General features: G+C 44.5%; 1 protein-coding gene across 1 annotated transcript in view; it reads right to left on the bottom strand.

The window, feature by feature from the left end:
* LOC109894701 (MAM domain-containing glycosylphosphatidylinositol anchor protein 2) overlaps positions 1 to 26,410 on the bottom strand; it is a 209,488-nt gene that overhangs the window by 98,013 nt on the left and 85,065 nt on the right. The window contains exons 4-6 of the mRNA XM_020488377.2: positions 26,083 to 26,279; positions 16,832 to 16,964; positions 11,327 to 11,596 (exon numbers count right to left, since the gene is read on the bottom strand). Coding sequence (XP_020343966.1) covers positions 11,327 to 11,596; positions 16,832 to 16,964; positions 26,083 to 26,279 — 600 coding nt within the window. The remainder of the gene's footprint in view (positions 1 to 11,326; positions 11,597 to 16,831; positions 16,965 to 26,082; positions 26,280 to 26,410) is intronic.

Raw genomic sequence — 26,410 nt, 5'->3', positions numbered from 1 at the left:
GGAGGGGAGATCAGAGCAGAGCAGAGGAAAAGGGATGGGAGGAGGGGAGATCAGAGGAGATCAGAGCAGAGGAAAGGGGATGGGAGGAGGGGAGATCAGAGGAGAATGGATGGGTGGAGGGGAGGGGAGAGCAGAGGAGAGGAAAGGGGATGGGAGGAGGGGAGATCAGAGGAGATCAGAGCAGAGGAAAGGGGATGGGAGGAGGGGAGAGCAGAGGAGAGGAAAAGGGATGGGAGGAGGGGAGATCAGAGGAGAGAGCATCAGAAACAGCGTGTCTATCTCTCCAAATGGTAATCACGGTCCCACAGTGCTTTCCTTCCTGCCACTGAAGCGCCTGCAGTGTACTCTGTGCTCATCAGGTATGAGTATAGGAGAGATGGAATGGCAGGGTTACACAATTCATTCAGTGGGAGAGATAATGTGTGTGACACAGGGATTGGCAGGCACGGCTTTAAAAGAGGGAATTCACAACATACACTACCGTTCAAAAGTTTGGGGTCACTTAGACATGTCCTTATTTTTGAAAGAAAAGCTACTTTTTTTGTCCATTAAAATAACATCAAATTGATCCGAAATACAGTGTAGACATTGCTAATGAACAGTCCTGTGTTCCAATGGCACGTTGTGTTAGCTAATACAAGTTTATCATTTTAAAAGGGCTAATTGATCAATAGAAAACCCTTTTGTAATTATGTTAGTAAAGCTGAAAACTGTTGTTCTGATTAAAGAAGCAATAATACTGGCCTTCTTTAGACTAGTTCAGTAGCTGGAGCACCAGCATTGTGGGTTCGATTGCAGGCACAAAATGGCCAAAAACAAAGAACATTCTTCTGAAACTTGTCAGCCTATTCTTGTTCTGAGAAATGAAGGATATTCCATTTGAGAAATAGCCAAGAAACTGAAGATCTCATACAATGCTGTGTACTAGTACTCCCTTTACAGAACAGCGCAAACTGGCACTAACCAGAATAGAAAGAGGAGTGGGAGGCCCCGGTACACAACTGAGCGAGAGGACAAGTACATTAGTGTCTAGTTTGAGAAAAAGACACCTCACAAGTCATCAACTGGCAGCTTCATTAAATAGTACCCGCAAAACAGCAGTCTCAACTTCAACAGTGAAGAGGTGACTCCGGGATGCTGGCCTTCTAGGCAGAGTTCCTCTGTCCAGTGTCTGTGTTCTTTTGCCCATCTTAATCTCTTCTTTATTATTATTAAATATATATATATATTTTTTTCATATTTTTTTGTTTGTTCTTGATACAACCCAATAGGTCGTTATCGAAAAAAACATCACAATAAGGTGCAGTGCGTTCGATTTTCCTGCTGGGGGGCGAGAAGTTTCCTTCTCAAAATGCAACAATAAGATATAATAAAATAGAAAAATATGAATATAAAGTAAATGGCTCAGTAGAATAGAATAAACATTTTAGCATCAGTATAATAGAGGAAGATACAATTTACAGAGTTATTATTTACACGTGTATAAACGGGGGGCAGTGATTAACTGGACAGCAATGTGAGTGTTAAATCACGATGGCTGCTGACAGACATGAATAGGCTACATTGATTGATGGACCAAATCAAATTGGCTAGCTAGCTAATAACAGATCAGGTCAAGATGGCTAGTTAAAAAGCTAATAACAGATCATGTCAATATGGCTAGTTAACAAGCTAACTTCCAGGGGATAAACTAGATGGCTAGTTAGCAAGCTAACTTCCAGGGTATAAACTAGATGGCTAGTTAGCAAGCTAACTTCCAGGGGATAAACTAGATGGCTAGTTAACAAGCTACCTTCCAGGGGATAAACTAGATGGCTGGTTAACAAGCTAACTTCCAGGGGATAAACTAGATGGCTAGTTAACAAGCTAACTTTCAAGGGATGAACTAGATGGCTACATTATCTTGCCATCTATAGTGGTGATATGGCAACTGCACCGCCCTCAACCGTAAGGCTCTCCAGAGGGTAGTGAGGTCTGCACAACGCATCACCGGGGGCAAACTACCTGCCCTCCAGGACACCTACACCACCCGATGCTACAGGAAGGCCATAAAGATCATCAAGGACATCAACCACCCGAGCCACTGCCTGTTCACCCCGCTGTCATCCAGAAGGCGAGGTCAGTACAGGTGCATCAAAGCTGGGACCGAGAGACTGAAAAACAGCTTCTATCTCAAGGCCATCAGACTGTTAAACAGCCACCACTAACATTGAGTGGCTACTGCCAACACACTGTCAATGCCACTGACTCTACTCCAGCCACTTTAATCATGGGAATTGATGGGAAATGATGTAAATATATCACTAGCCACTTTAAACAATGCTACCTTATATAATGTTACTTACCCTACATTATTCATCTCATATGCATACGTAGATACTGTACTCTATATCATCGACTGCATCCTTATGTAATACATGTATCACTAGCCACTTTAACTATGCCACTTGGTTTACATACTCATCTCATATGTATATACTGTACTCGATATCATCTACTGTATCTTGCCTATGCTGCTCTGTACCATCACTCATTCATATATCCTTATGTACATATTCTTTATCCCCTTACACTGTGTATAAGACAGTAGTTTTTTTTGGAATTGTTAGTTAGATTACTTGTTCGTTATTACTGCATTGTCGGAACTAGAAGCACAAGCATTTCGCTACACTCGCATTAACATCTGCTAACCATGTGTATGTGACAAATAAATTTGATTTGATTTGATTTGATGACGGTAGTCCAACAAACAACTTTACCAGGACGTGCCGATGTCAGGCTTTGTCCAAAAGCCTAATCTCTGATGACGCAAGCTAAATGACACATGTTGTTAGCTTAGCTAGCTAACTAGCTACATGCCATATGGATAGGCTACCCTCACGGACTGTATCTGAAATGACATGATCAGTTAATGTTTACTGATCATGAAAAGCATGCAGTTACTTCCCGTATAACTCTGATGATAGAGCTAAACGTGGAATAATCTGAAATGTGTAGTTGTGACTCTGCTCTTTAAGAGGTGATGGTATTAAAACCAAATAGTTATAACATTCATTTACCAATCCCTGAAAAAACAGCACGCAGTTGTCAATGGTTTAAGCCATATCGAACAGTCTGCACCGTATTGTGACATTTTATAGATAACAACCTATTTGCCAGGAAATGCCCCATTGTGGCATTTTACTGATAAACCCCCCCCCCCCACACACACACCTCCAGTAGATCCCAGAGAGAGTGAGAGAAATACAGTACAGAAACACTATTGACTTGAACCCCGCAAACATATGACATAACCAGAGAGCACTTTGACTGATCCTCCACCTGCTTTTAAATGAGGACAGTTTCTTCGATAGCAACCCACTCATCAATAACACCTGACTGACAGCCAGAGAAGACCATTGACGGGCGCCCTTTTCTGCTGAGGCAAACCTCAGCGCTGCCGCCAACCCAGGACTCACATCATAATAAGGAAGCTATGGCGTATAACTGGACTGTTTGCCCCCCCCCCCCCCCAAAAAAGAAACAAAATATATCTCAACTGCCTATTCTGTTTGCCTCATGGAGAAACAGACCAAGTGGAGATGATGTGTAAATAAATAAAATGTGGGTTTCATGACAGAGTGCATGGTCAGCAAGCCCAGCTCACCTCCAGTCTGGCTCTGCTTGCCTGCCTGCCCCCTCAACTGCTAAATAAGTTATAAACCACAGAGTCAGGTAAATTTCCTCCTGCACGGTCGTCTGCTGAACGCCTTTAATAGCACCATAGTACTGAACGGCCCCTCTCTCTCAAGATATATGATGCGTTTTGCAGTCCGGTTGTATTACGCTAGCTAAAGTTATTGATGATGTTGTCAGATCAACGTGTCATCATGGCTGAGGGATTACCTGACAGTTTACTCCAAACAGGATGCGGGATTTACTACATCCACCCTCCACTCTCGGAAACACTCAACAGTTTGTCTCTTTTTCACAGTGCAGGCATCTTTCAGTGGCTGCCTCGTTTGTCTTTTTTCAGAGTATCAGTCCTTTCGTCTATTTTCTCTCTCTTTTTTTCTGAGTATCAGTACTTTAGTCTCTTCAGTCCTATTCACCAATACCAAGGAAACCAAAATGGCACACCTGAATCGCATTCTGTAACTATTATTATTAAACTTCCATTAACATCAGTAACTCTCCCACAATACAATCGTCCAATGTTTGTCTTTTCTGGTGTTTCCCAGCGCACAATGACAGGTCACTACTGAAATGACCATTGAGGCCCAACGTAAGTGGGCCCAGAGTAAAGTGGCAGGCAGGAGGACAGTGAGATTACTTGAAGTGCAATCCCCCTCTGTAGCTGTAATATTGCTTATTCAGTTGGGCCTATCCTCCATCCTTTCCTCAACCCCCCCCCCCCCCCCCCCCCCCCCCCCCCCCACTCAAATGAGATTCTGCCATCTGTGCGTGTCAGCGGGGCAGTGTGGCAGAGCTTGTAAACGTCTCTCCATGTCACTGGAGGCTGGATATCTTATCTGGGAGAAGCAGTTTGAATGAACCACCCCTCTTCCATCAGAGCAGCTGCACAGAGCGTATCAAGGCTATTGTCTGAGCAGTTCTCTGTTATTTTTGTCATCCTTGAAACCCGTGTAAAAAGAACTCTGATAAAGGATCAGGGAGACAGCTGTCTTCTATTCAACCATTATAACAAGAGTCTACAAAAATCGCTGAAAAACACGGCTGTGGTGACGTTGTAATCTCCTTGGTTGGTGAATAACAACAATATGAGTTATGTCTGTCTGTCTTATGTTGACATATCATGGGGTTACACTGGCACACCAGTTGTGTGATGTAATGATCATGCAGTACGTTGAGCACTAATACAAAGTGTATCATATTTTAACAGTTACTAGACATCCCACTACAGTATTCAACATTGCTTGAGGTTTTTACAGACTAAGAGTCGCAATCTTGCCACAAAGAACCAAAACAATAGAATGGATGGATGGGTTTTTCTTTGTAGGGAACCAAAAAATGCTGAGTGTTTGGTGTCAGTATTGCCTTTCCCTTTGTGTATTCTACCACCCTGGTCTCTAGCTGAGTAAAGCCTGACCTGGGTCTTCTACCACCCTGGTCTCTAGCTGAGTAAAGCCTGACCTGGGTCTTCTACCACCCTGGTCTCTCTAGCTGAGTAAAGCCTGACCTGGGTCTTCTACCACCCTGGTCTCTCTAGCTGAGTAAAGCCTGACCTGGGTCTTCTACCACCCTGGTCTCTCTAGCTGAGTAAAGCCTGACCTGGGTCTTCTACCACCCTGGTCTCTAGCTGAGTAAAGCCTGACCTGGGTCTTCTACCACCCTGGTCTCTCTAGCTGAGTAAAGCCTGACCTGGGTCTTCTACCACCCTGGTCTCTCTAGCTGAGTAAAGCCTGACCTGGGTCTTCTACCACCCTGGTCTCTAGCTGAGTAAAGCCTGACCTGGGTCTTCTACCACCCTGGTCTCTCTAGCTGAGTAAAGCCTGACCTGGGTCTTCTATCACCCTGGTCTCTCTAGCTGAGTAAAGCCTGACCTGGGTCTTCTACCACCCTGGTCTCTCTAGCTGAGTAAAGCCTGACCTGGGTCTTCTACCACCCTGGTCTCTCTAGCTGAGTAAAGCCTGACCTGGGTCTTCTACCACCCTGGTCTCTCTAGCGGAGTAAAGCCTGACCTGGGTCTTCTACCACCCTGGTCTCTCTAGCTGAGCAAAGCCTGACCTGGGTCTTCTACCACCCTGGTCTCTCTAGCTGAGTAAAGCCTGACCTGGGTCTTCTACCACCCTGGTGTGAGCTGCCTCTAGTCCTTCTCTCAACAGACTGATCTCCTGCCTTGGTAAAACATCTGACTCTCCTTAACTAACCACCGCTCTTTTCACACACACACACACACACACACACACACACACACACACACACACACACACACACACACACACACACACACACACACACACACACACACACACACACACACGCACACACACACACACACACATTCTTTCTCTCTTCCTTCCCAATGCAAATGTGGAGCTTTCAGTTATCCGACTTAGTGTGCTGTCAGAGCCCAAGACTGACTCCACTGACTCCACAGACATTAATGGATCCCCTCTCAAAACCTGCAGCTTATATCCGTCCCGAGGTGCCAGGAGATTTCTGCACACAGACGATCCGCTTTGGAGAGGGCGTGACTGTGAAATAAGATGCTACAGCTGCAGCAGCAGTGGCCCCGGCAAGTTACAGGTTCATCTGAACCTCACATGGAATGAAAATGACTTTTTGGGGGGTTAGTTACCCACAATTCTGTTAGCTGGCTGTCTAGAAACGTTGTTTGATGACAGACATTTGTGACAGAAAGATGATTAAAGGCGCATGAAGCCAAATTAACTTCAGATCGTACTAATGACCGTACAAACATATTAACGTAAACCATTAACATAGCGAACCATGATAGATCACATTTGGTCCAGCCCCGTTAGAATAGGACTCACAGCTTCTTCCTAGATGGGAGTCTGAGTGGGTGCTTGTCTGAGGCAAGAGAAAGGGGTGGGTGGGGTTATAAAGTAGATCGTTTGCTCTTCTCTGTCGAATAAGTATTTCTAGTCCATTTGAGGAGGTAAAGTAGCATCACAAACATCCAAGAGTATATGACAGGAGCCTGGGTAAAAAAAAACATCATTACATAGGAATCAATAAAAGAGGCGTGCTTGTAGAAATGTTGTCTTTTCCTTTTTCCTCACAAAAAAAGATCACTACAGGGAATACTACAGGAAACACTACTGGGAACACTACCGGGAACACTAAAGGAAACACTACTGGGAACACTACAGGAAACACTACTGGGAACACTACTGGGAACACTACTGGGAACACTACTGGGAACACTAGTGGGAATACTACTGGGAACACTAGTGGGAATACTACAGGAAACACTACTGGGAACACTACAGGAAACACTACTGGGAACACTACAGGGAACACTACAGGGAACACTACAGGGAACACTACTGGGAACACTACTGGGAACACTACAGGAAACACTACTGGGAACACTACAGGAAACACTAGTGGGAACACTACAGGAAACACTAGTGGGAACACTACAGGAAACACTACTGGGAACACTACAGGAAACACTACTGGGAACACTACTGGGAACACTAGTGGGAGCACTAGTGGGAGCACTAGTGGGAGCACTACTGGGAACACTACAGGAAACACTACTGGAAACACTACTGGGAACACTACAGGAAACACTACTGGGAACACTACAGGAAACACTACTGGGAACACTACAGGGAGCACTACAGGGAGCACTACTGGGAACACTACTGGGAACACTACAGGGAGCACTACAGGGAGCACTACAGGGAACACTACAGGGAGCACTACTGGGAACACTACAGGAAACACTACTGGGAACACTACAGGAAACACTACTGGGAACACTACAGGAAACACTACTGGGAACACTACAGGAAACACTAGTGGGAACACTACTGGGAACACTAGTGGGAACACTACAGGAAACACTACTGGGAACACTGCAGGAAACACTACTGGGAACACTACAGGAAACACTACTGGGAACACTACTGGGAACACTAGTGGGAGCACTACTGGGAACACTACAGGAAACACTACTGGGAACACTACTGGGAACACTACTGGGAACACTACAGGGAGCACTACAGGGAACACTACAGGGAGCACTACTGGGAACACTACAGGAAACACTACTGGGAACACTACTGGGAACACTACTGGGAACACTACAGGGAACACTACTGGGAACACTACAGGGAGCACTACTGGGAACACTACAGGAAACACTACTGGGAACACTACAGGGAGCACTACTGGGAACACTACAGGAAACACTACAGGGAGTACTACTGGGAACACTACTGGGAACACTACAGGAAACACTACTGGGAACACTACTGGGAACACTACTGGGAATACTACAGGGAACACTACTGGGAACACTACAGGGAGCACTACAGGGAGCACTACTGGGAATACTACAGGGAACACTACAGGGAGCACTACAGGGAGCACTACAGGGAGCACTACTGGGAACACTACAGGGAACACTACAGGGAACACTAGTGGGAACACTACAGGGAACACTACAGGGAACACTAGTGGGAACACTACAGGGAACACTACAGGGAACACTACAGGGAACACTACTGGGAACACTAGTGGGAGCACTACTGGGAACACTACAGGAAACACTACTGGGAACACTACTGGGAACACTACTGGGAACACTACAGGGAGCACTACAGGGAACACTACATGGAGCACTACTGGGAACACTACAGGAAACACTACTGGGAACACTACTGGGAACACTACTGGGAACACTACAGGGAGCACTACAGGGAGCACTACTGGGAGCACTACAGGAAACACTACTGGGAACACTACAGGGAGCACTACTGGGAACACTACAGGAAACACTACTGGGAACACTACTGGGAGCACTACTGGGAACACTACAGGAAACACTAGTGGGAACACTACAGGGAGCACTACTGGGAACACTACAGGAAACACTACTGGGAACACTACAGGAAACACTACTGGGAACACTACAGGAAACACTACAGGAAACACTACTGGGAACACTACAGGGAGTACTACTGGGAACACTACTGGGAACACTACAGGAAACACTACTGGGAACACTACAGGGAGCACTACAGGGAGCACTACTGGGAATACTACAGGGAACACTACAGGGAGCACTACAGGGAGCACTACAGGGAGCACTACTGGGAACACTACAGGGAACACTACAGGGAACACTAGTGGGAACACTACAGGGAACACTACAGGGAACACTACAGGGAACACTAGTGGGAACACTACAGGGAACACTACAGGGAACACTACAGGGAACACTACAGGGAGCTCTACAGGGAGCACTACTGGGAACACTACAGGGAACACTACAGGGAACACTAGTGGGAACACTACAGGGAACACTACAGGGAACACTACAGGGAACACTACAGGGAGCTCTACAGGGAGCACTACAGGGAGCACTACTGGGAACACTACAGGGAACACTACAGGGAACACTAGTGGGAACACTACAGGGAACACTACAGGGAACACTAGTGGGAACACTACAGGGAACACTACAGGGAACACTACAGGGAACACTACTGGGAACACTAGTGGGAGCACTACTGGGAACACTACAGGAAACACTACTGGGAACACTACTGGGAACACTACTGGGAACACTACAGGGAGCACTACAGGGAACACTACATGGAGCACTACTGGGAACACTACAGGAAACACTACTGGGAACACTACTGGGAACACTACTGGGAACACTACAGGGAGCACTACAGGGAGCACTACTGGGAGCACTACAGGAAACACTACTGGGAACACTACAGGGAGCACTACTGGGAACACTACAGGAAACACTACTGGGAACACTACTGGGAGCACTACTGGGAACACTACAGGAAACACTAGTGGGAACACTACAGGGAGCACTACTGGGAACACTACAGGAAACACTACTGGGAACACTACAGGAAACACTACTGGGAACACTACAGGAAACACTACAGGAAACACTACTGGGAACACTACAGGGAGTACTACTGGGAACACTACTGGGAACACTACAGGAAACACTACTGGGAACACTACAGGGAGCACTACAGGGAGCACTACTGGGAATACTACAGGGAACACTACAGGGAGCACTACAGGGAGCACTACAGGGAGCACTACTGGGAACACTACAGGGAACACTACAGGGAACACTAGTGGGAACACTACAGGGAACACTACAGGGAACACTACAGGGAACACTAGTGGGAACACTACAGGGAACACTACAGGGAACACTACAGGGAACACTACAGGGAACACTACAGGGAGCTCTACAGGGAGCACTACTGGGAACACTACAGGGAACACTACAGGGAACACTAGTGGGAACACTACAGGGAACACTACAGGGAACACTACAGGGAACACTACAGGGAGCTCTACAGGGAGCACTACAGGGAGCTCTACAGGGAACACTACAGGGAGCACTACTGGGAACACTACAGGGAACACTACAGGGAACACTAGTGGGAACACTACAGGGAACACTACAGGGAACACTACAGGGAACACTAGTGGGAACACTAGTGGGAACACTACAGGGAACACTACAGGGAACACTACAGGGAACACTACAGGGAACACTACAGGGAGCTCTACAGGGAGCACTACTGGGAACACTACAGGGAACACTACAGGGAACACTACTGGAAACACTACAGGGAACACTACTGGGAACACTACTGTGAACACTACTGGGAACACTACTGGGAACACTACTGGGAACACTACTGGGAACACTACAGGGAGTACTACTGGGAACACTACTGGGAACACTACAGGAAACACTACTGGGAACACTACAGGGAGCACTACTGGGAATACTACAGGGAACACTACTGGGAACACTACAGGGAGCACTACAGGGAGCACTACAGGGAGCACTACAGGGAACACTACAGGGAGCACTACTGGGAGCACTACTGGAAACACTACAGGGAACACTACAGGGAACACTAGTGGGAGCACTACAGGGAGCACTACTGAGAACACTAGTGGGAGCACTACTGGGAGCACTACTGAGAACACTACTGGGAGCACTACTGAGAACACTAGTGGGAGCACTACTGGGAGCACTACTGAGAACACTAGTGGGAGCACTACTGGGAACACTACTGAGAACACTAGTGGGAGCACTACAGGGAGCACTACTGAGAACACGAGTGGGAGCACTACTGGGAACACCAAACAGTAAGCATGTGTTTCTTTTCTTTCATTTTCCTCATTGTCCCCCGAGGGTCGAGGGTCGTTATATCCCTGTACCAGATAGTCCTTCACTGATTACACACACAGCCCAGCGGCAAGGCTATTAGTGGGGAATCAAACACACACTGGTGATATTTGGTCTGAATACACCAGTTTACAAGCATTCTTCACACATTCAATTCAACAATAAACATCTGATATGACCTTTTAGAATGGATACTACCTTGGGTAATTTATTAGGCCTGAATTCTAACTTGAGATATGTGTGAATGTAACTTTAGTGTTTGTGCAAATCTCCCATTGACTTCAATGTGTGAATGATGTGAAAGTTTGGCCCTTGGATCATCGTAGCTAGGCTTTTCCTTAGGCTACCTAAGGAATATTTTGGGAGCTTATCTGGTATAAATGGCAATAATTGAGGGCTTATCTGACATCAACCTATTACCCTACACCTCCAAGGCCTTACCTCGGACCACAATGGTAGTAGACTTCTTAGCCGGGTTGCCCACGTTGTTGCTGGCCACACAGCTGTAAACGCCTGCTTCTTCTATGGAGATGGCGGGCAACGTGAGGGTCCCTCCGTTAAGGACGCTCTTCTTGGGCAGCTCGTCTGCGCTGTGCACCCAGGTAAGTGTGGGTGTGGGATCACCCCCGGAGGTCACACACACCAGGGTCACGGTCTGCCCGGGGTTCACCACGATGGGGTCCTCCACCAGCAGCTTAATGGTGGGGGATGCTGAAAACACAAGATTCAAATTGAAAACATTATTTTTGTATTTATTAGGGATCCTCATTAGCTGTTTCCAAGGCAGCAGCTAGTCTTCCTGGGGTCCAAACACATTAAGGCACTTACACTACATATAAAACAAAAGATAAAACATTACATCATGTAACACTATTACACCACTACATATCTACAATACAAAATGTACAATACCACCATAAAACAATATTATAATGTACGTGTGTGTAGAGTGTGTGTGCTAGTGCTTATACGTGTGTCTGTACCTGTATGTGTGTCTCTTCATGGTCCTTGCTGTTCCATAAGGTGTATTTGTACCAGTTTTGTTTTTTTAAATCAGATTTTTGATATTTTTTTGATGTCTGTGTCAATGTCAATAAGTTATCTCGGGAAAAAAACGTTATTAAAATCACCCGCCAGCAACTCAATTAGGTTCTTTAGATGAGAGGTATGAAAAGTGAAACTAGAATTAGTGACGGAAGCAGGGAAATAGCTCCACCCTCTCTCTCTCTTTGCGTGTTTCGGCCAAATGTCCCCTCCATTTCGAAATTCAAATGCGCACAACTGTGAAATCTGTACAAATAATCAGGGACGATAAATCAGCGGAACAATTGTTCCTCGTTATTTGTCACATCCCACATTACAATACCATTTACTGTATGTTACGTACCTCTGTCCCTGGGAAATGTGTCAATAGTCAACAAACAAGTCAATAGGTACTGTAACTGCTGAACACTGAGTAGTATTTACCTCTTAATGATGCTCTGAAATGGTACCTTTGTCACAACGTCCAATCTGATAGAAAGTCAATCATGATTTTTCTGTTTCCTGAAAACCAATATCCTAGTTGACATTTGGTTCTATAGTGTAGCTATATAGTTGGTATTAGGGTGTAAGCTCATAACCCAGCTAACACATAACGTTCTGAGAACCATATGTTTTTTAGAGCTTGGTGTGAGCATGGTTGTCTAATGGTTATTTTGCATCTAAACCTTCCCACAGGGGTCTGGGAATGGTTTCCTAACATATAACGTATCATACAGGTTTCATCATGTTCACAGAATGTTCAGAGAACCTTAAGAAATATTGTTCTTTTGTGGGAATTTCAGTACTTCAGCATAACGTTTCCTACAGGTTTCCTCATGGTTCTATTTAAAGTAATGTTCTCAGAACATTCAGAGAACTTTCTTCTTTTGCAATTTAAAAAAAACTTTTGTAACATTCAGAGAATGTTCGAAGAATGTTCATTCCATTCTCAGCGTCAACAAAACTCTCTATTCTACATCCTGTTAAGTGTGTTCAGGTGTGTTCACTTGATTTAATGAGTGCTTGTTTCCTTTAAAATGGGGTCTGTTTGAATAGACTACAATGAACAGCTTTGTATGAGTAAAAAAAAAGGATTGCTAGCTCCATCCTTGTGGCGCAGTGGCCTAATTCCACGGATATAGAACAGAAGATCATATGTTTAAATCTCACTGATGCTGTGTCACAATAAAATGCCTAAGAAATATATTTCCACGTGTCCCATCTATGCTTGGAGTTCAAACGAGTTAAACTAAGCTAAGCAGTCTTATTGAAACATTCAGTGAACATTTTTAAGGGAGTTATTCAAAAACATCCAAAAAGCCTTTACATTTCATTTAAAACATCCACAACATTTAGAGAATGTTCTCAGAATTTCCGTTCTCAGAATGTAAATAAAATCTCCTAGGAAAACTTTCAGAAAACTTTCAGAAAACTTACCTGTGGTAAATTAAATTAATTCGACATAATTTGGAGAGGCACACACCTGTCTACATAAGGTCCAACAGTTGACAGTCCATGTCAGTGCCGAAGGAATGTCAGTAGAGCTCCGAGACAGGATTGTGTCGAGGCACAGATCTGGGGAAGGGTATCAAACAATGTCTGCTGCATTGACCGTCCCCAAGAACACAGTGGCCTCCATTATTCTTAACTGGAAGAAGTTTGGAACCACCAAGACTCTTCCTAGAGGATACCCCAAACAGAAGCCATGGATTACAGGCAACATTCACACTGAGCTAAAGGGTAGAGCTGCCGCTTTCAAGGTGCGGGACTCTAACCCGGAAGCTAATAAGAAATCCCGCTATGGCCTCCGACGAACCATGACACAGGCAAAGCGTCAATACAGGACTAAGATCGAATCGTACTACACCAGCTCTGACGCCCGTCGGATGTGGCAGGGCTTGCAAACTACTAGACTACAAAGGGAAGCACAGCTGCGAGCTGCCCTGTGACACGAGCATACCAGACAACCTAAATCACATCTATGCTAGCTTCGAGGCAAGCAACACCGAGGCATGCATGAGAGCATCAGCTGTTCCGGACGGCTATTGCGGACGACTTTAAACAGGTCAACATTTACAAGGCCGCTGGGCCAGACGGATTACCAGGACGTGTGCTCCGGGCATGTGCTGACCAACTGGCAGGTGTCTTCACTGACATTTTCAACATGTCCCTGATTGAGTCTGTAATACCAACATGTTTCAAGCAGACCACCATAGTCCTTGTGCCCAAGAACACGAAGGTAACCTACCTAAATGACTACAGACCCGTAGCACTCACATCCATAGCCATGAAGTGCTTTGAAAGGCTGGTCATGGCTCACATTAACACCATTATCCCAGAAACTCTAGACCCACTCCAATTTACATACTGCTCAAACAGATTCACAGATGATGCAATCTCTATTGCACTCCACACTGCCCTTTCCCACCTGGACAAAAGGAACACCTACGTGAGAATGCTATTCATTGACTACAGCTCAGCGTTTAACACAATGATTCCCTCAAAGCTCATAACTAAGCTAAGGATCCAGGGACTAAACACCTCCCTCTGCAACTGGATCCTGGACTTCCTGACGGGCCGCCCCCAGGTGGTGAGGATAGGAAGCAACACATCTGCCACACTGATCCTCAACACTGGAGCCCATCAGTCCCCTCTCCTGTACTCCCTGTTCACCCACAACTGCATGGCCAGGCACGAGACCATAATTAAGTTTGCAGACGACACAACAGTGGTAGGCCTGATCACCGACAACGTTGAGGCAGCCTATAGGGAGGAGGTCAGAGACCTGGCCGGGTGGTGCCAGAATAACAACCTCTCCCTCAACGTGATCAAGACAAAGGAGATGATGGTGGACTACAGGAAAAGGAGGACCGAGCACGCACCCATTGTCATCAACGGGACTGTAGTGGAGCAGGTTGAGAGCTTCAAGTTCCTTGGTGTCCACATCACCAACAAACTAGAATGGTCCAAACACACCAAGAGTCATTAAGAGGGCACGACAAAACCTATTCCCCCTCGGGAGACTGAAAAGACTTGGCATGGGTCCTCAGATCCTCAAAAAGTTCTACAGCTGCAACATCGAGAGCATCATCATCACCTGTTGCATCACTGCCCTGTACGGCAACTGCTCTGCCTCCGACCGCAAGGCACTACAGAGGCTAGTGCGTATGGCCCAGTACATCACTGGGGCTCAGCTGCCTGCCATCCCAGACCTCATCACCAGGCGGTGTCAGAGGAAGGCCCTAAAAATGGTCAAAGACACCAGCCACCCCAGTCATAGACTGTTCTCTCTGCTACCGCATGGCAAGCGGTATTGGAGCATCAAGTCTAGGACCAAAAGACACTAAACTGCTTTTACCCCCAAGCCATAAGACTCCTGAACAGGTAATCATATAGCTACCCGGACTATTTGCATTGTGTCCCGGAACCCCCCCCAAACCCCTCTTTTACGCTGCTGCTACTCTCTGTTTATCATCTATGCATAGTCACTTTAACTATACCTACATGTACAAATTACCTCAATTAGCCAGACTAACCGGTGCCCCCGCACATTGACTCTGTACCAGTACCCCCTGTATATAGCCTTGCTACTGTTATTTTCACTGTTTTCTTTCTTTATTTCTGTACTTATCAATTGTTACCTAATGCCAATTTTTTACTTAAAAATTGCATTGTTGGTTAGGGCTTGTAGGTATGAATTTCGATGTAAAGTCCACACCTGTTGTATTCGGCGCACGTGACAAATAAACTTTGATTTGATTTCATGTGATAGAGCTGGTCGCCCGGCAAAACTGAGCAATCGGGGGAGAAGGACCTTGGTCAGGAAGGTGACCAAGAACCCGATGGTCACTCTGTAAGAGCTCCAGAGTTCCTCTGTGGAGATGGGAGAACCTTCCAGGGGGACAACAATCTCTGCAGCACTCCACCAATCAGGCCTTTATGGTAGAGTGGCCAAGGCACATGACAGCCCGCATGAAGTTCACCTTCCAACAGGACAATGACCCTAAGCACACAGCCAAGACAAAGCAAGAGTGACTTTGGGACAATTCTCTGAATGTCCTTGAGTGGCCCAGCCAGAGCCCAGACTCGAACCCGATCAAACATCTCTGGAGCTTTGCAGCGACGCTCCAATCCAACCTGACCGTGCTTGAGAGGATCTGAAGAGAAGAATGTGAGAAACCCCCCAAATACAGGGATGCCAAGCTTGTGTAGCGTCATACCCAAGATGACTCAAGGCTGTAATCACTGTCAAATATGCTTCAACAAAGTACTGAGTAAAGGGTATGAATAGTTATGTAAATGTAATAATTTGAAAAAATGTCTCAAATCTTGTTTTTGCTTTGTTATGGGGTATTGTGTGTAGATTGATGAGGGGAGAAAAAATGATTTCATTTTAGAATGAATCTGTAACGTAACAAGATGTGGACAAAGTCAAGGGGTCTGAATACTTTCCGAATGCACTGTATAACCCCGGAACATGAATGGAGGTGTCCCCTAGGGGAACTTGGAGAGCAATCAGGGGTTAAAGTGGAGACATCTGGCCAACGGAGAGGACAACTGCAACTACGCAACCAAATCTAAATCTCAGCTAAATCTTCCCACCTCAGGAGAAGGTATGGAAGGATGGGGCCTAATCTAGTGGCCCCGAACCTCTTAAAAGTCACAAATTGTATTTCTAGTGTCAAGTACCTGCAGTCCTTTTTAAATTACAGTCACTTAATTTGGTTGTAAATTGAGACACCTGTCTCCTTGCTGCAGATCTACTTGCTGTAATGGAGAGGTTTTGGACAAAGCCGGGATGAATTGACTATAATTAAGAGAGACAACGGGTGCTTATTGCTATTCATGGCGGAACTAGTGGATCCTTGAAGTTTGAGTGCTAAACAATACGAAGCAGGGTTCTCAGCCGCCCCAAAGCTTTACCTGTTTTGTTGGAGAGTTTGAAGAGGACATTCTTGTTGGTGATACCACACACATTCCGGACCGAGGCGATGCAGCTGTAGTTGGCGTAATCCTGAGGTCGAAGGTTCTTCAGCTTTAGAATCTTGGTCTCCCCCTGCAACTCAGAAAGAAACACAGTGTTGCACCGCCTTGTGCTGCACCGCCTTGCCCAGGCCTCTCGCTCTTAATGTGTCTTACAAAAGGGTAAGATAGCAGTGGTATTGACCTCGTCTCTTCATCTCACACACATCAAAGAGCTTCCTTGGCAGCGTTTCAACAATGAGCTCATTCCCCGTCTTCAAACGAGGAGTAGTATCTTTATACCAAGCTTTCCAATTCATTAAGTTCATTAGCTGTCTATTTGGATGTGCTTGAAACGGTGTGCTTGGAACAAATGTCAAGATGCATACATGTGCTATTAATACACACATCAATTATTTTACCAACAACAGCTGTTTTGTCTGCCCTCGTGTATACCTCCATCTTTGTGGCACTGGCAACATACTTCCAATATGCTACTTACGTTACTTATGTTCTTAAAGGCATGCTCCAGTACTTGGGCGACTAGTAAGTATTTTTTAACCCTTTACACTCATACCCATATACTGGTTGAAAATGGCATATTTGGAACGCAGTGGCTGTACACCAACATGCTATACATAACGTCAGAGCTCTGGCGATGTACGGGTTTTGACTGACAGCCGTTCTGAGCCGTTTCCCTCTTCCGAACTTTCGCAAATGTTTTGCTGTCTGAGTGAGAGAAATGCTGTAACTTAAGAGGACTCAATGTATTTTGAAAATTGAGTATTATAATAAATACCGCTTTGATGTCATAAAAGTCAGCCAAACACACGAGTCCAAATGTGCACATCACATTTACATATCATAAAACTTCTCATATACAGTGTCAACATTTATGATCACTATGTTTGATGTAAAATTCCAAGGTGACATGGAGTCATACCCTGGGTTGTTCTGAACACAATGAGCCTGTTTGTCCATTGAGGAGAACATTTGCCGCGGCACACGTACCTGAATGCACTCATAAACTCATAACTGAACTACGCGCACCAGAATTATGATCAGTTTCCCTGAATTGCATTGTAAAAGCCTAACACTGCAATATCATATTATATAACTTAGTTGGTCGTGTTGGCAATAGAACAGGCGTGCAAAATGTGTTCACCCAGATTGTTATTGATAATGGACCATTTTTGGATTCAGTAAACAACAGTAATTGTGTGATGGCGGGGATGCAGGGTTGTGTTCCAAACAAAACAGCTACAAGTGTACTTGGTCTAGTTCCTCAACGGAACAGCTAGGAGAGCTCAAAAAAGCACCTTATATGTAGTTGAAGACTCTTCTTTGAGTCATAAAAGTGGATTGAAATTACAGTGCATTGGAGACACTAGTTATTTCTCTAACTCAATTCTGTGTATTTTTTTTGTTTTATGTCGCACCTAACCCACATTTTCCAGGAATATTTTTTGTTGTTGTTAGTATTTTACCCAGTTTTTTCTCCCAATTTTTCTTTCCAATTACTATCTTGTCTCATTGCTGAAACTCCCCAACGGGCTCAGTAGAGGCGAAGGTCAAGTCATGCGTCCTCTGAAACATGACCTGCCAAACCGCACTCCTTAACACTCACCCGCTTAACCCGGAAGCTAGCTGCACCAATGTGTCGGAGGAAACACCGTTCAACTGACGACCCATGTCAGCCTGCAGGCACCCGGCCCGCCACAAGGAGTCGCTAGAACGTAATGAACCCCCCCGTCCGAACCCTCCCCTAACCCAGACGACGCTGGGCCAATTGTCCTTCGGCCTATGGGACTCCCGGTCATGGCCGGTTGTGTCATAGCCTGGTATCGAACCCGGGTCTGTAGTGACACCACAAGCACTGCGATGCAGTACCTTAGACTGCTGTGCCACTCGGGAGGCCCCCAGGAATGTCAGACATATGACTCCTTGTCAAAATGCTCTTATCTCTCCTGTCAACGAAGATTACTTTGCAAAAAGGGAAGAGATTAGATGACATGTTTTGAAAAGACAGATGCCATTTTCCAACCTTTCACAGAAATTGCCCCCACGAAACATCATCCCATTTGGGATTCAAGTGTTCCAATGGGAGACGTTCCAAATGCTGTGAAGGAGGTAAACACACTTAGTCTGATCTAAAAAATATGCATGAAAAGTAATGACTTAGGAGTTCCTTAATAGCTAAAATGCTGATCAGAGGGATGGGTTGTTTGATCTAGCTCAGGGGTCTCAAACTCAAATTACCTGAAGGCCAGAAAAGTCCTCCTGAGGCCCTGATTCCAATAGGTCTGTTGGAAATAGGGCTGTTACGGTGACCGTATTACCGCCTCATCGGCGGTCACGAGTCATGGAGGCAGTCAAATTCCACATGACTGTTTGGTCACGGTAATTAGACTTCTCTTCTCCAAGCTGTGATGTTGCTCACGGTCATTAGTAGCCTACCAAACTTGCTAACTACCTGGTACTCAGCACTCTATTGTCCCTCTAATCACTCTGACATCAATGCAAATCTAATCAAAAATCTAATCAAACACTTCATGAGAGCCCATGAGCTCATGTTGCACAACATTTCTATAGGCTATGCAATTGTGCGAGAAAACAGAGTGATGGCCTCTACTAAAAAAAGGAGGAACCCATCAGCTTACCATATTTATTTTTAAACTTTCCTAATATTGCGCACATTGTTTATCTTTACAACAGAAGCACAGCCTACCTGGCTGGCATGAAAATGAACCACAGGACAAGTGCTCTCCATTCACTATTTAAGTGAATAGATGACAAAAGGCTAACCCGTTTCAAGACAGGTGCATGAAGATGGTCCATTCTAAATCCAAACAAATTTCACACCTACAGTACCAGTCAAAGGTTTTGACCCACCTACTCATTGAAGGGTTTTTCTTTGTCTTGATGACAGCTTTAAACATCAAGGCAAAGGGTGGCTACTTTGAAGAATCTCACATTTAAAGTATACACTACCATTCAAAAGTTTGGGGTCACTTAGGTTTGGAAAGAAAAGCACATTTTTTGTCCATTAAAATAACATCAAATTGATCAGAAATAAAGTGTAGACATTGTTAATGTTGTAAATGACTATTGTAGCTGGAAAAGGCTGATTTTTTTATGGAATATCTACATAGGCGTACAGAGACCTATTATCAGCAACCATTACTCCTGTGTTCCAATGGCACGTTGTGTTAGCTAATACAAGTTTATCATTTTAAAAGGCTAATTGATCATTAGAAAACCCTTTTGCAATTATGTTAGCACAGCTGAAAACTGTTGTTTTGATTAAAGAAGCAATTAAACTAGCCTTCTTTAGACTACTTGAGTATCTGGAGCATCAGCATTTGTGGGTTCGATTACAGGCTCAAAATGGCCAGAAACAATGACCCTTCTTTTTTTTCTTCTTTAAAAAAATTTTACCCCCTTTTTCTCCCCAATTTTGTGGTATCCAATTGTTAGTAGCTACTATCTTGTCTCATCGCTCCCGTACGGGCTCGGGAGAGACGAAGGTTGAAAGTCATGCGTCCTCCGATACACAACCCAACCAAGCCGCACTGCTTTTTAACACAGCGCGCATCCAACCCGGAAGCCAGCCGCACCAATGTGTCGGAGGAAACACCGTGCACCTGGCAACCTTGGTTGGCGTGCACTGCGCCCGGCCCGCCACAGGAGTCGCTGATGCGCGATGAGACAAGGATATCCCTACCGGCCAAGCCCTCCCTAACCCAGGCGACGCTATGCCAATTGTGCGTCGCCCCACGGACCTCCCGGTCGCGGCCGGGAGTCTCTGGTGGCACAGCTGGCGCTGCAGTACAGCGCCCTTAACCACTGCGCCACCCGGGAGGCAAAACAATTACCTTTCTTCTGAAATTTGTCATTCTATTCTTGTTCTGAGAAATGAAGGCTATTCCATGCGAGAAATTGCCAAGAAACTCACGATCTCGTACAACGCTGTGTATTACTCCCTTCACAGAACAGCGCAAACTGGCTCTAACCAGAATAGAAAGACCCTTGCACCCTTCGGTCTCAATGTAGACTTTGATCAGCAGCCATTCTTGTGATTATTGTGACTTTGCCATTGTAATTGTTTGTAGGCTTATGTAGTCTAAAATGAATCTATGATCGTATGCTATCCATTTGTTTTTTGTAGGTTGTTCTTTGCATGTCATTTTAATATTTGAGAATTAACCAATGATATTAGGCCATACTTGGCCATGATTACAGAAACCTGTGTATGTCTTTTGGCATTATATAAACGAGTCACCCTGCAGTGTTTGTGATTATACCCTGATGAAGACAGCTTGCCTGTCGAAATGTTGGACATTACATTTTTGCACCTGAGCTCTTAGAGTGTGTGGCTCTCCTTTATTTTCAAACACTCCCTAAAACAATTCTGCGAGCAGGCTTTTCCAATCGACCTGGCCCGGGTATACTGGAAAGATATTGACCTCATCCCGTCGGTAGAGGATTCCTGGTTGTTCTTTAAAAGTGCTTTCCTCACCATCTTAAATAAGCATGCCCTTTCAAAAAATGTAGAACTAAAAACAGATATAGCCCTTGGTTCACTCCAGACCTGACTGCCCTCGACCAGCACAAACACATCCTGTGGCGAACTGCACTAGCATCGTATAGTCATAGCGATATGCAACTTTTCAGGGAAGTCATGCTGGCCATGCTTTCCTCCTGGCTACCCCAACCCCGGCCAACAGGTCCGCACCCCCCGCAGCTACTTGCCCAAGCCTCCCAGCTTCTCCTTTACCCAAATCCAGATAGCTGATGTTCTGAAAGAACTGCAAAACCTGGAACCGTACAAATCCGGTGGGCTAGACAATCTGGACCCTCTTTCTAAAATTATCCCCAGCCATTGTTGCAACCCCTATTAACAGTCTGTTCAACCTCTCTTTCGTATCGTTCGAGATCCCTAAAGATTGGAAAGCTGCTGCGGTCATCCCCCTCTTCAAAGGGGGTGACACTCTAGACCCAAACTGTTACAGATCTAAATCGATCCTGCCCTGCCTTTCTAGACTCTTCGAAAACCAAGTTAATAAACAGATCACTGACCATTTCGAATCCCACCGTACCTTCTCCGCTGTGCAATCCGGTTTCCGAGCTGGTCATGGGTGCACCTCAGCCACGCTCAAGAAATTAAACGATATCATAACCGCCATCAATAAAAGACAGTACTGTGCAGCCGTCTTCATCGACCTGGCCAAGGCTTTCGACTCTGTCAATCACTGCATTTTTATCGGCAGACTCAACAGCCTTGGAATCTCAAATGACTGCCTCGCCTGGTTCACCAACTACTTCTCAGATGGAGTTCAGTGTGTCAAATCGGAGGGCCTGTTGTCTGGACCTCTGGCAGTCTCTATGGGGGTGCCACAGGGTTCAATTCTCGGGCCGACTCTTTCTCTGTATATATCAACAATGTTGCTATTGCTGCTGGTGATTCCCTGATCCACCTCTACGCAGACGACACCATTCTGCATACATCTGTCCCTTCTTTGGACACTGTGTTAACAAACTTCCAAACGAGCTTCAATGCCATACAACACTCCTTCACTCCGACTAGCATCACTACTCTGGACGGTTCTGACTTAGAATATGTGGACAACTACAAATACCTAATGACTAAACTGTCATTCCAGACTCATATTAAACATCTCCAATCCAAAATTAAATCTAGAATCGGCTTCCTATTTCGCAACAAAGTCTCATTCACTCACGCTACCAAACATCCCCTCGTAAAACTGACTATCCTACCGATCCTCGACTTCGGCGATGTCATTTACAAAATAGCCTCTAACACTCTACTCAGCAAACTGGATGCAATCTATCACAGTGACATGCATTTTGTCCCCAAAGCCCCATATACCACCCACCACTGCGACCTGTATGCTCACGTCGGCTGGCCCTCACTACATATTCGTTGCCAGACCCACTGGCTCCAGGTCATCTATAAGTCTCTGCTAGGTAAAGCTCCACCTTAGCTCACTGGTCACGATAACAACATGCACCCGTAGCACCCGCTCCAGCAGGTATATCTCACTGGTCATCCCCAAAGCCAACACGTCCTTTGGCCGCCTTTCCTTCCAGTTCTCTGCTGCCAATGACTGGAACGAATTGCAAAAACCGCTGAAGTTGGAGACTTATATCTCCCTCACTAACTTTAAGCATCAGCTATCTGAGTAGCTAACCGATCACTGCAGCTGTAAATAGCCCATCTACCTACCTCATCCCCATATTATTTTTATTTACTTTTTTGCTCTTTTGCACACCAGTATTTGTACTTGCACATCATCATTTGCACATCTATCACTCCAGTGTTAATTTGCTCAATTGTAATTACTTTGCTACTACGGCCTATTTATTGCCTTACCTCCTCACGCCATTTGCACACACTGTATATAGACCTTTTTCTATTGTGTTATTGACTGTACGATTGTCTATTCCATGTGTAACTGTGTTGTTTGTGTTGCACTGCTTTGCTTTATCTTGGCCAGGTCGCAGTTGTAAATGAGATCTTGTTCTCAACTGGCCTACCTGGTTAAATAAAGGTGAAATAAAAAATTATAATAACAAATGTGCAACATTAACATCTACACTGTATTTCAGAAACATTATATGTTCTTTTATTGGACCTAAAATGTTTTTGTTTTTTTTAAACAAGGACATTTCTAAGTGACCCCAAACTTTTGAAAGGTAATGTATTTTGATTTGTTTAGCACTTTTTTGGTTACTACCTGATTCCATGTGTTATTTCATAGTTTTGATGTCTTCACTATTATTCTACAATGTAGAAAATAGTAAAAATAAAGAAAAACCGTGGAATGAATAGGTGTCCAAACTTTTGACTGGTACTGTATATTATTTAGTATATGCAAAGACAAGATTAAATCAAGAATTGTGTGATGGGTGACAATATTAGCCTATCACTTGTGAATGATATATTATCACTTGTGAATGATGCCCAGCATAAGAAACAAAGCCTTTCTTTTGCAACTTTTTATAATTATAGTCACACACCTCATGTAGCCTAGCCCATAGGCCTATATGTTTTGATGTTTGTATCACAACTAAAGTTGCCAAATAACTTCTTAAAATTATGCACATTAATCCGCTTTATAAAGGGGGGTAGAGCCTAACTGGTATACATAAACAGCGCGTGAGTTTCAAGTTTGGGGAAGTTAATTTTCACCATAAAAATGCACCTTTATAATAAAAGCATCACATGCATAATCACATTTGCGGTCACTTTTGATAATGGTGTTTTCCCGCTAACGGAACATTTGCGCTTATAGCCTACTCCCATGTGCGCATTGCTGCGCTTATAATGTGAAGAAATAGTTTATCAACATTTTAAGCTAAACATTAATTTTTTTAATGCTAGTGTTTGTATTCATTTGGGATCTAATGCATCCCACAACTGTCCCAGACTATGTTTGGAAAATGTATTTCTCGCACAGAATAGAATAAGTCAACTTTTGTACTATGGGTTAGTATTTTGACATAGGCTAGTGCTTTTGCTGTTTGTTAGGCCTACTCTTCTTGTTGGCTGACGAAAAGTAAATGTGGATAATTCTTCCAATATCTTCAATATGCACCTCGGAAATAGATAAAGACATGTGCAGTTGCGTACCCGATATGTCTGTCTTCACTTGTAGCCTGTGAGAAAGACCCGATCACGTGATGGAGTGCCATGTGAGTGAGAGGTGCTTCAGAACGTTCAGCACTCAGGGAAAAGGGCACAACGCAGCACTACGGACCAAGGAAACAACGGCCACAAAAGGCATAGATTTTTTGCGGGTGCATTAAGGCCACAAAGGATGCCGCAGTGAAGTTCGAGGCATTATCAAGTGCTTGTCAAATTGTGAATGAGAGACTGATAAAGTGTGTACAGCCTGCGCAAAAAAAAACTAAGCTACTTTAAAAAAATCATCTTTAGAGTCGCATCATGCAGCCTTAGAATGTATTGAAAATTCAAACATATAGCCCAACGTTTGTAGAACTAAAGTTACAATAATAATCCTAAATAAAAAATATAGGAGTACCTATTTCTTTGTTAACCGCTCAACACAGAATAGCCGCATGTGCGCACTCCCTCAAATCGTTTATTCAGCTTTGTTCAATTGTATTCTTCATACTATAAAATAAAATAATGCAATGGAATTCTAAGCAAATATTGTCTGCTAAATGAACTACCGTAGCCCACAGACATTTTGACATAGCCACATCAGGACCTAACAGGAGGACAACTCAGAGTATGCTATTCTGTTATTCTGAAATATACTACATTTTCTTCATATCATGTTTCTTTAGATCTGTCTAAAATAAATAATGTATTTATTGTGAAGGTCTAGGCTATATTACATGAATTTATTAGACTTTTTAAAATGTAGATGTTCCAAAGATCTGCATCAGGTAGGAATCCAAGATGGCGTAGCAGTCGGACGTCTTGACGTGTCGTGTCCCTTGTATATATCGTATATTGTTTTTTTTATCATATTTTTCTTTGCATATCTTTTAAAACATTTTGCTAAACCTCAACTTCTAAATACTCTCCTGCAACCCGCCTCACCCAATGTAGCTATTTTTTCTAAAGTACTTATATTTACTTCGGATACCTACCTCATCCCCATACTGTTTTTATTTATTTACTTTTCTGCTCTTTTGCACACCAATATCTCTACCTGTACATGACCATCTGATCATTTATCACTCCAGTGTTATTAATCTGCAAAATTGTAATTATTCGCCTACCTCCTCATGCCTTTTGCACACAATGTATATAGACTCCCCTTTTTTTCTACTGTGTTATTGACTTGTTAATTGTTTACTCCATGTGTAACTCTGTGTTGTCTGTTCACACTGCTATGCTTTATCTTGGCCAGGTCGAAGTTGCAAATGAGAACTTGTTCTCAAATAGCCTACCTGGTTAAATAAAGGTGAAATAAAAAATAAATTACAAAAATCAGTGGCTTGTAGGCTGTATATGGAAGCCAGGAGATGCTAAATGTGTTTATATTAATTAACGGTCAATTACCGTGAGACCCGACAGTTATTTGCTTGATAATCACTGACAGCCACAGCTCTAGTGGGACCACAAGAAAGCAGCTCTCGGGACGGATTTGGCCCCCAGGCCACGAGTTGCAGACCCCTGATCTAGTTGTTGCAGCATGTGTGGACTCTGGGCTTACTTGTGTGAAGAAGGGCTCGTAGATCTCCACGCCCTTATCCGAGCCTTGGGACAGGAATTCTTGGCCACGCCTCCAGCTGTAGCGCACCGGGGGGTTGGAGTTAGCCATGCAACGCAGGAACACCGTCCTCTCATAGTAGAACTGTTCCTTAGCCTCCCCGATGCTCTGGTGGACAGTTACAATGGGATCATCCAAATCTAGAGCAAGAACATAGAAACAATGGCATCAAGGTGCCGCCAAGCAGTCTTTGTTTGCCACACACTTGTGAAGGTCAAAGCATGAAGTGCAATTACATGATCTACTTAGTCCCAGGGACCTATTTATGTAC

Source organism: Oncorhynchus kisutch, linkage group LG7 (genome assembly GCF_002021735.2).
Source record: "Oncorhynchus kisutch isolate 150728-3 linkage group LG7, Okis_V2, whole genome shotgun sequence".
Classification (NCBI taxonomy): domain Eukaryota; kingdom Metazoa; phylum Chordata; class Actinopteri; order Salmoniformes; family Salmonidae; genus Oncorhynchus; species Oncorhynchus kisutch.
This window is presented reverse-complemented; position numbering and strand designations above follow the sequence as displayed.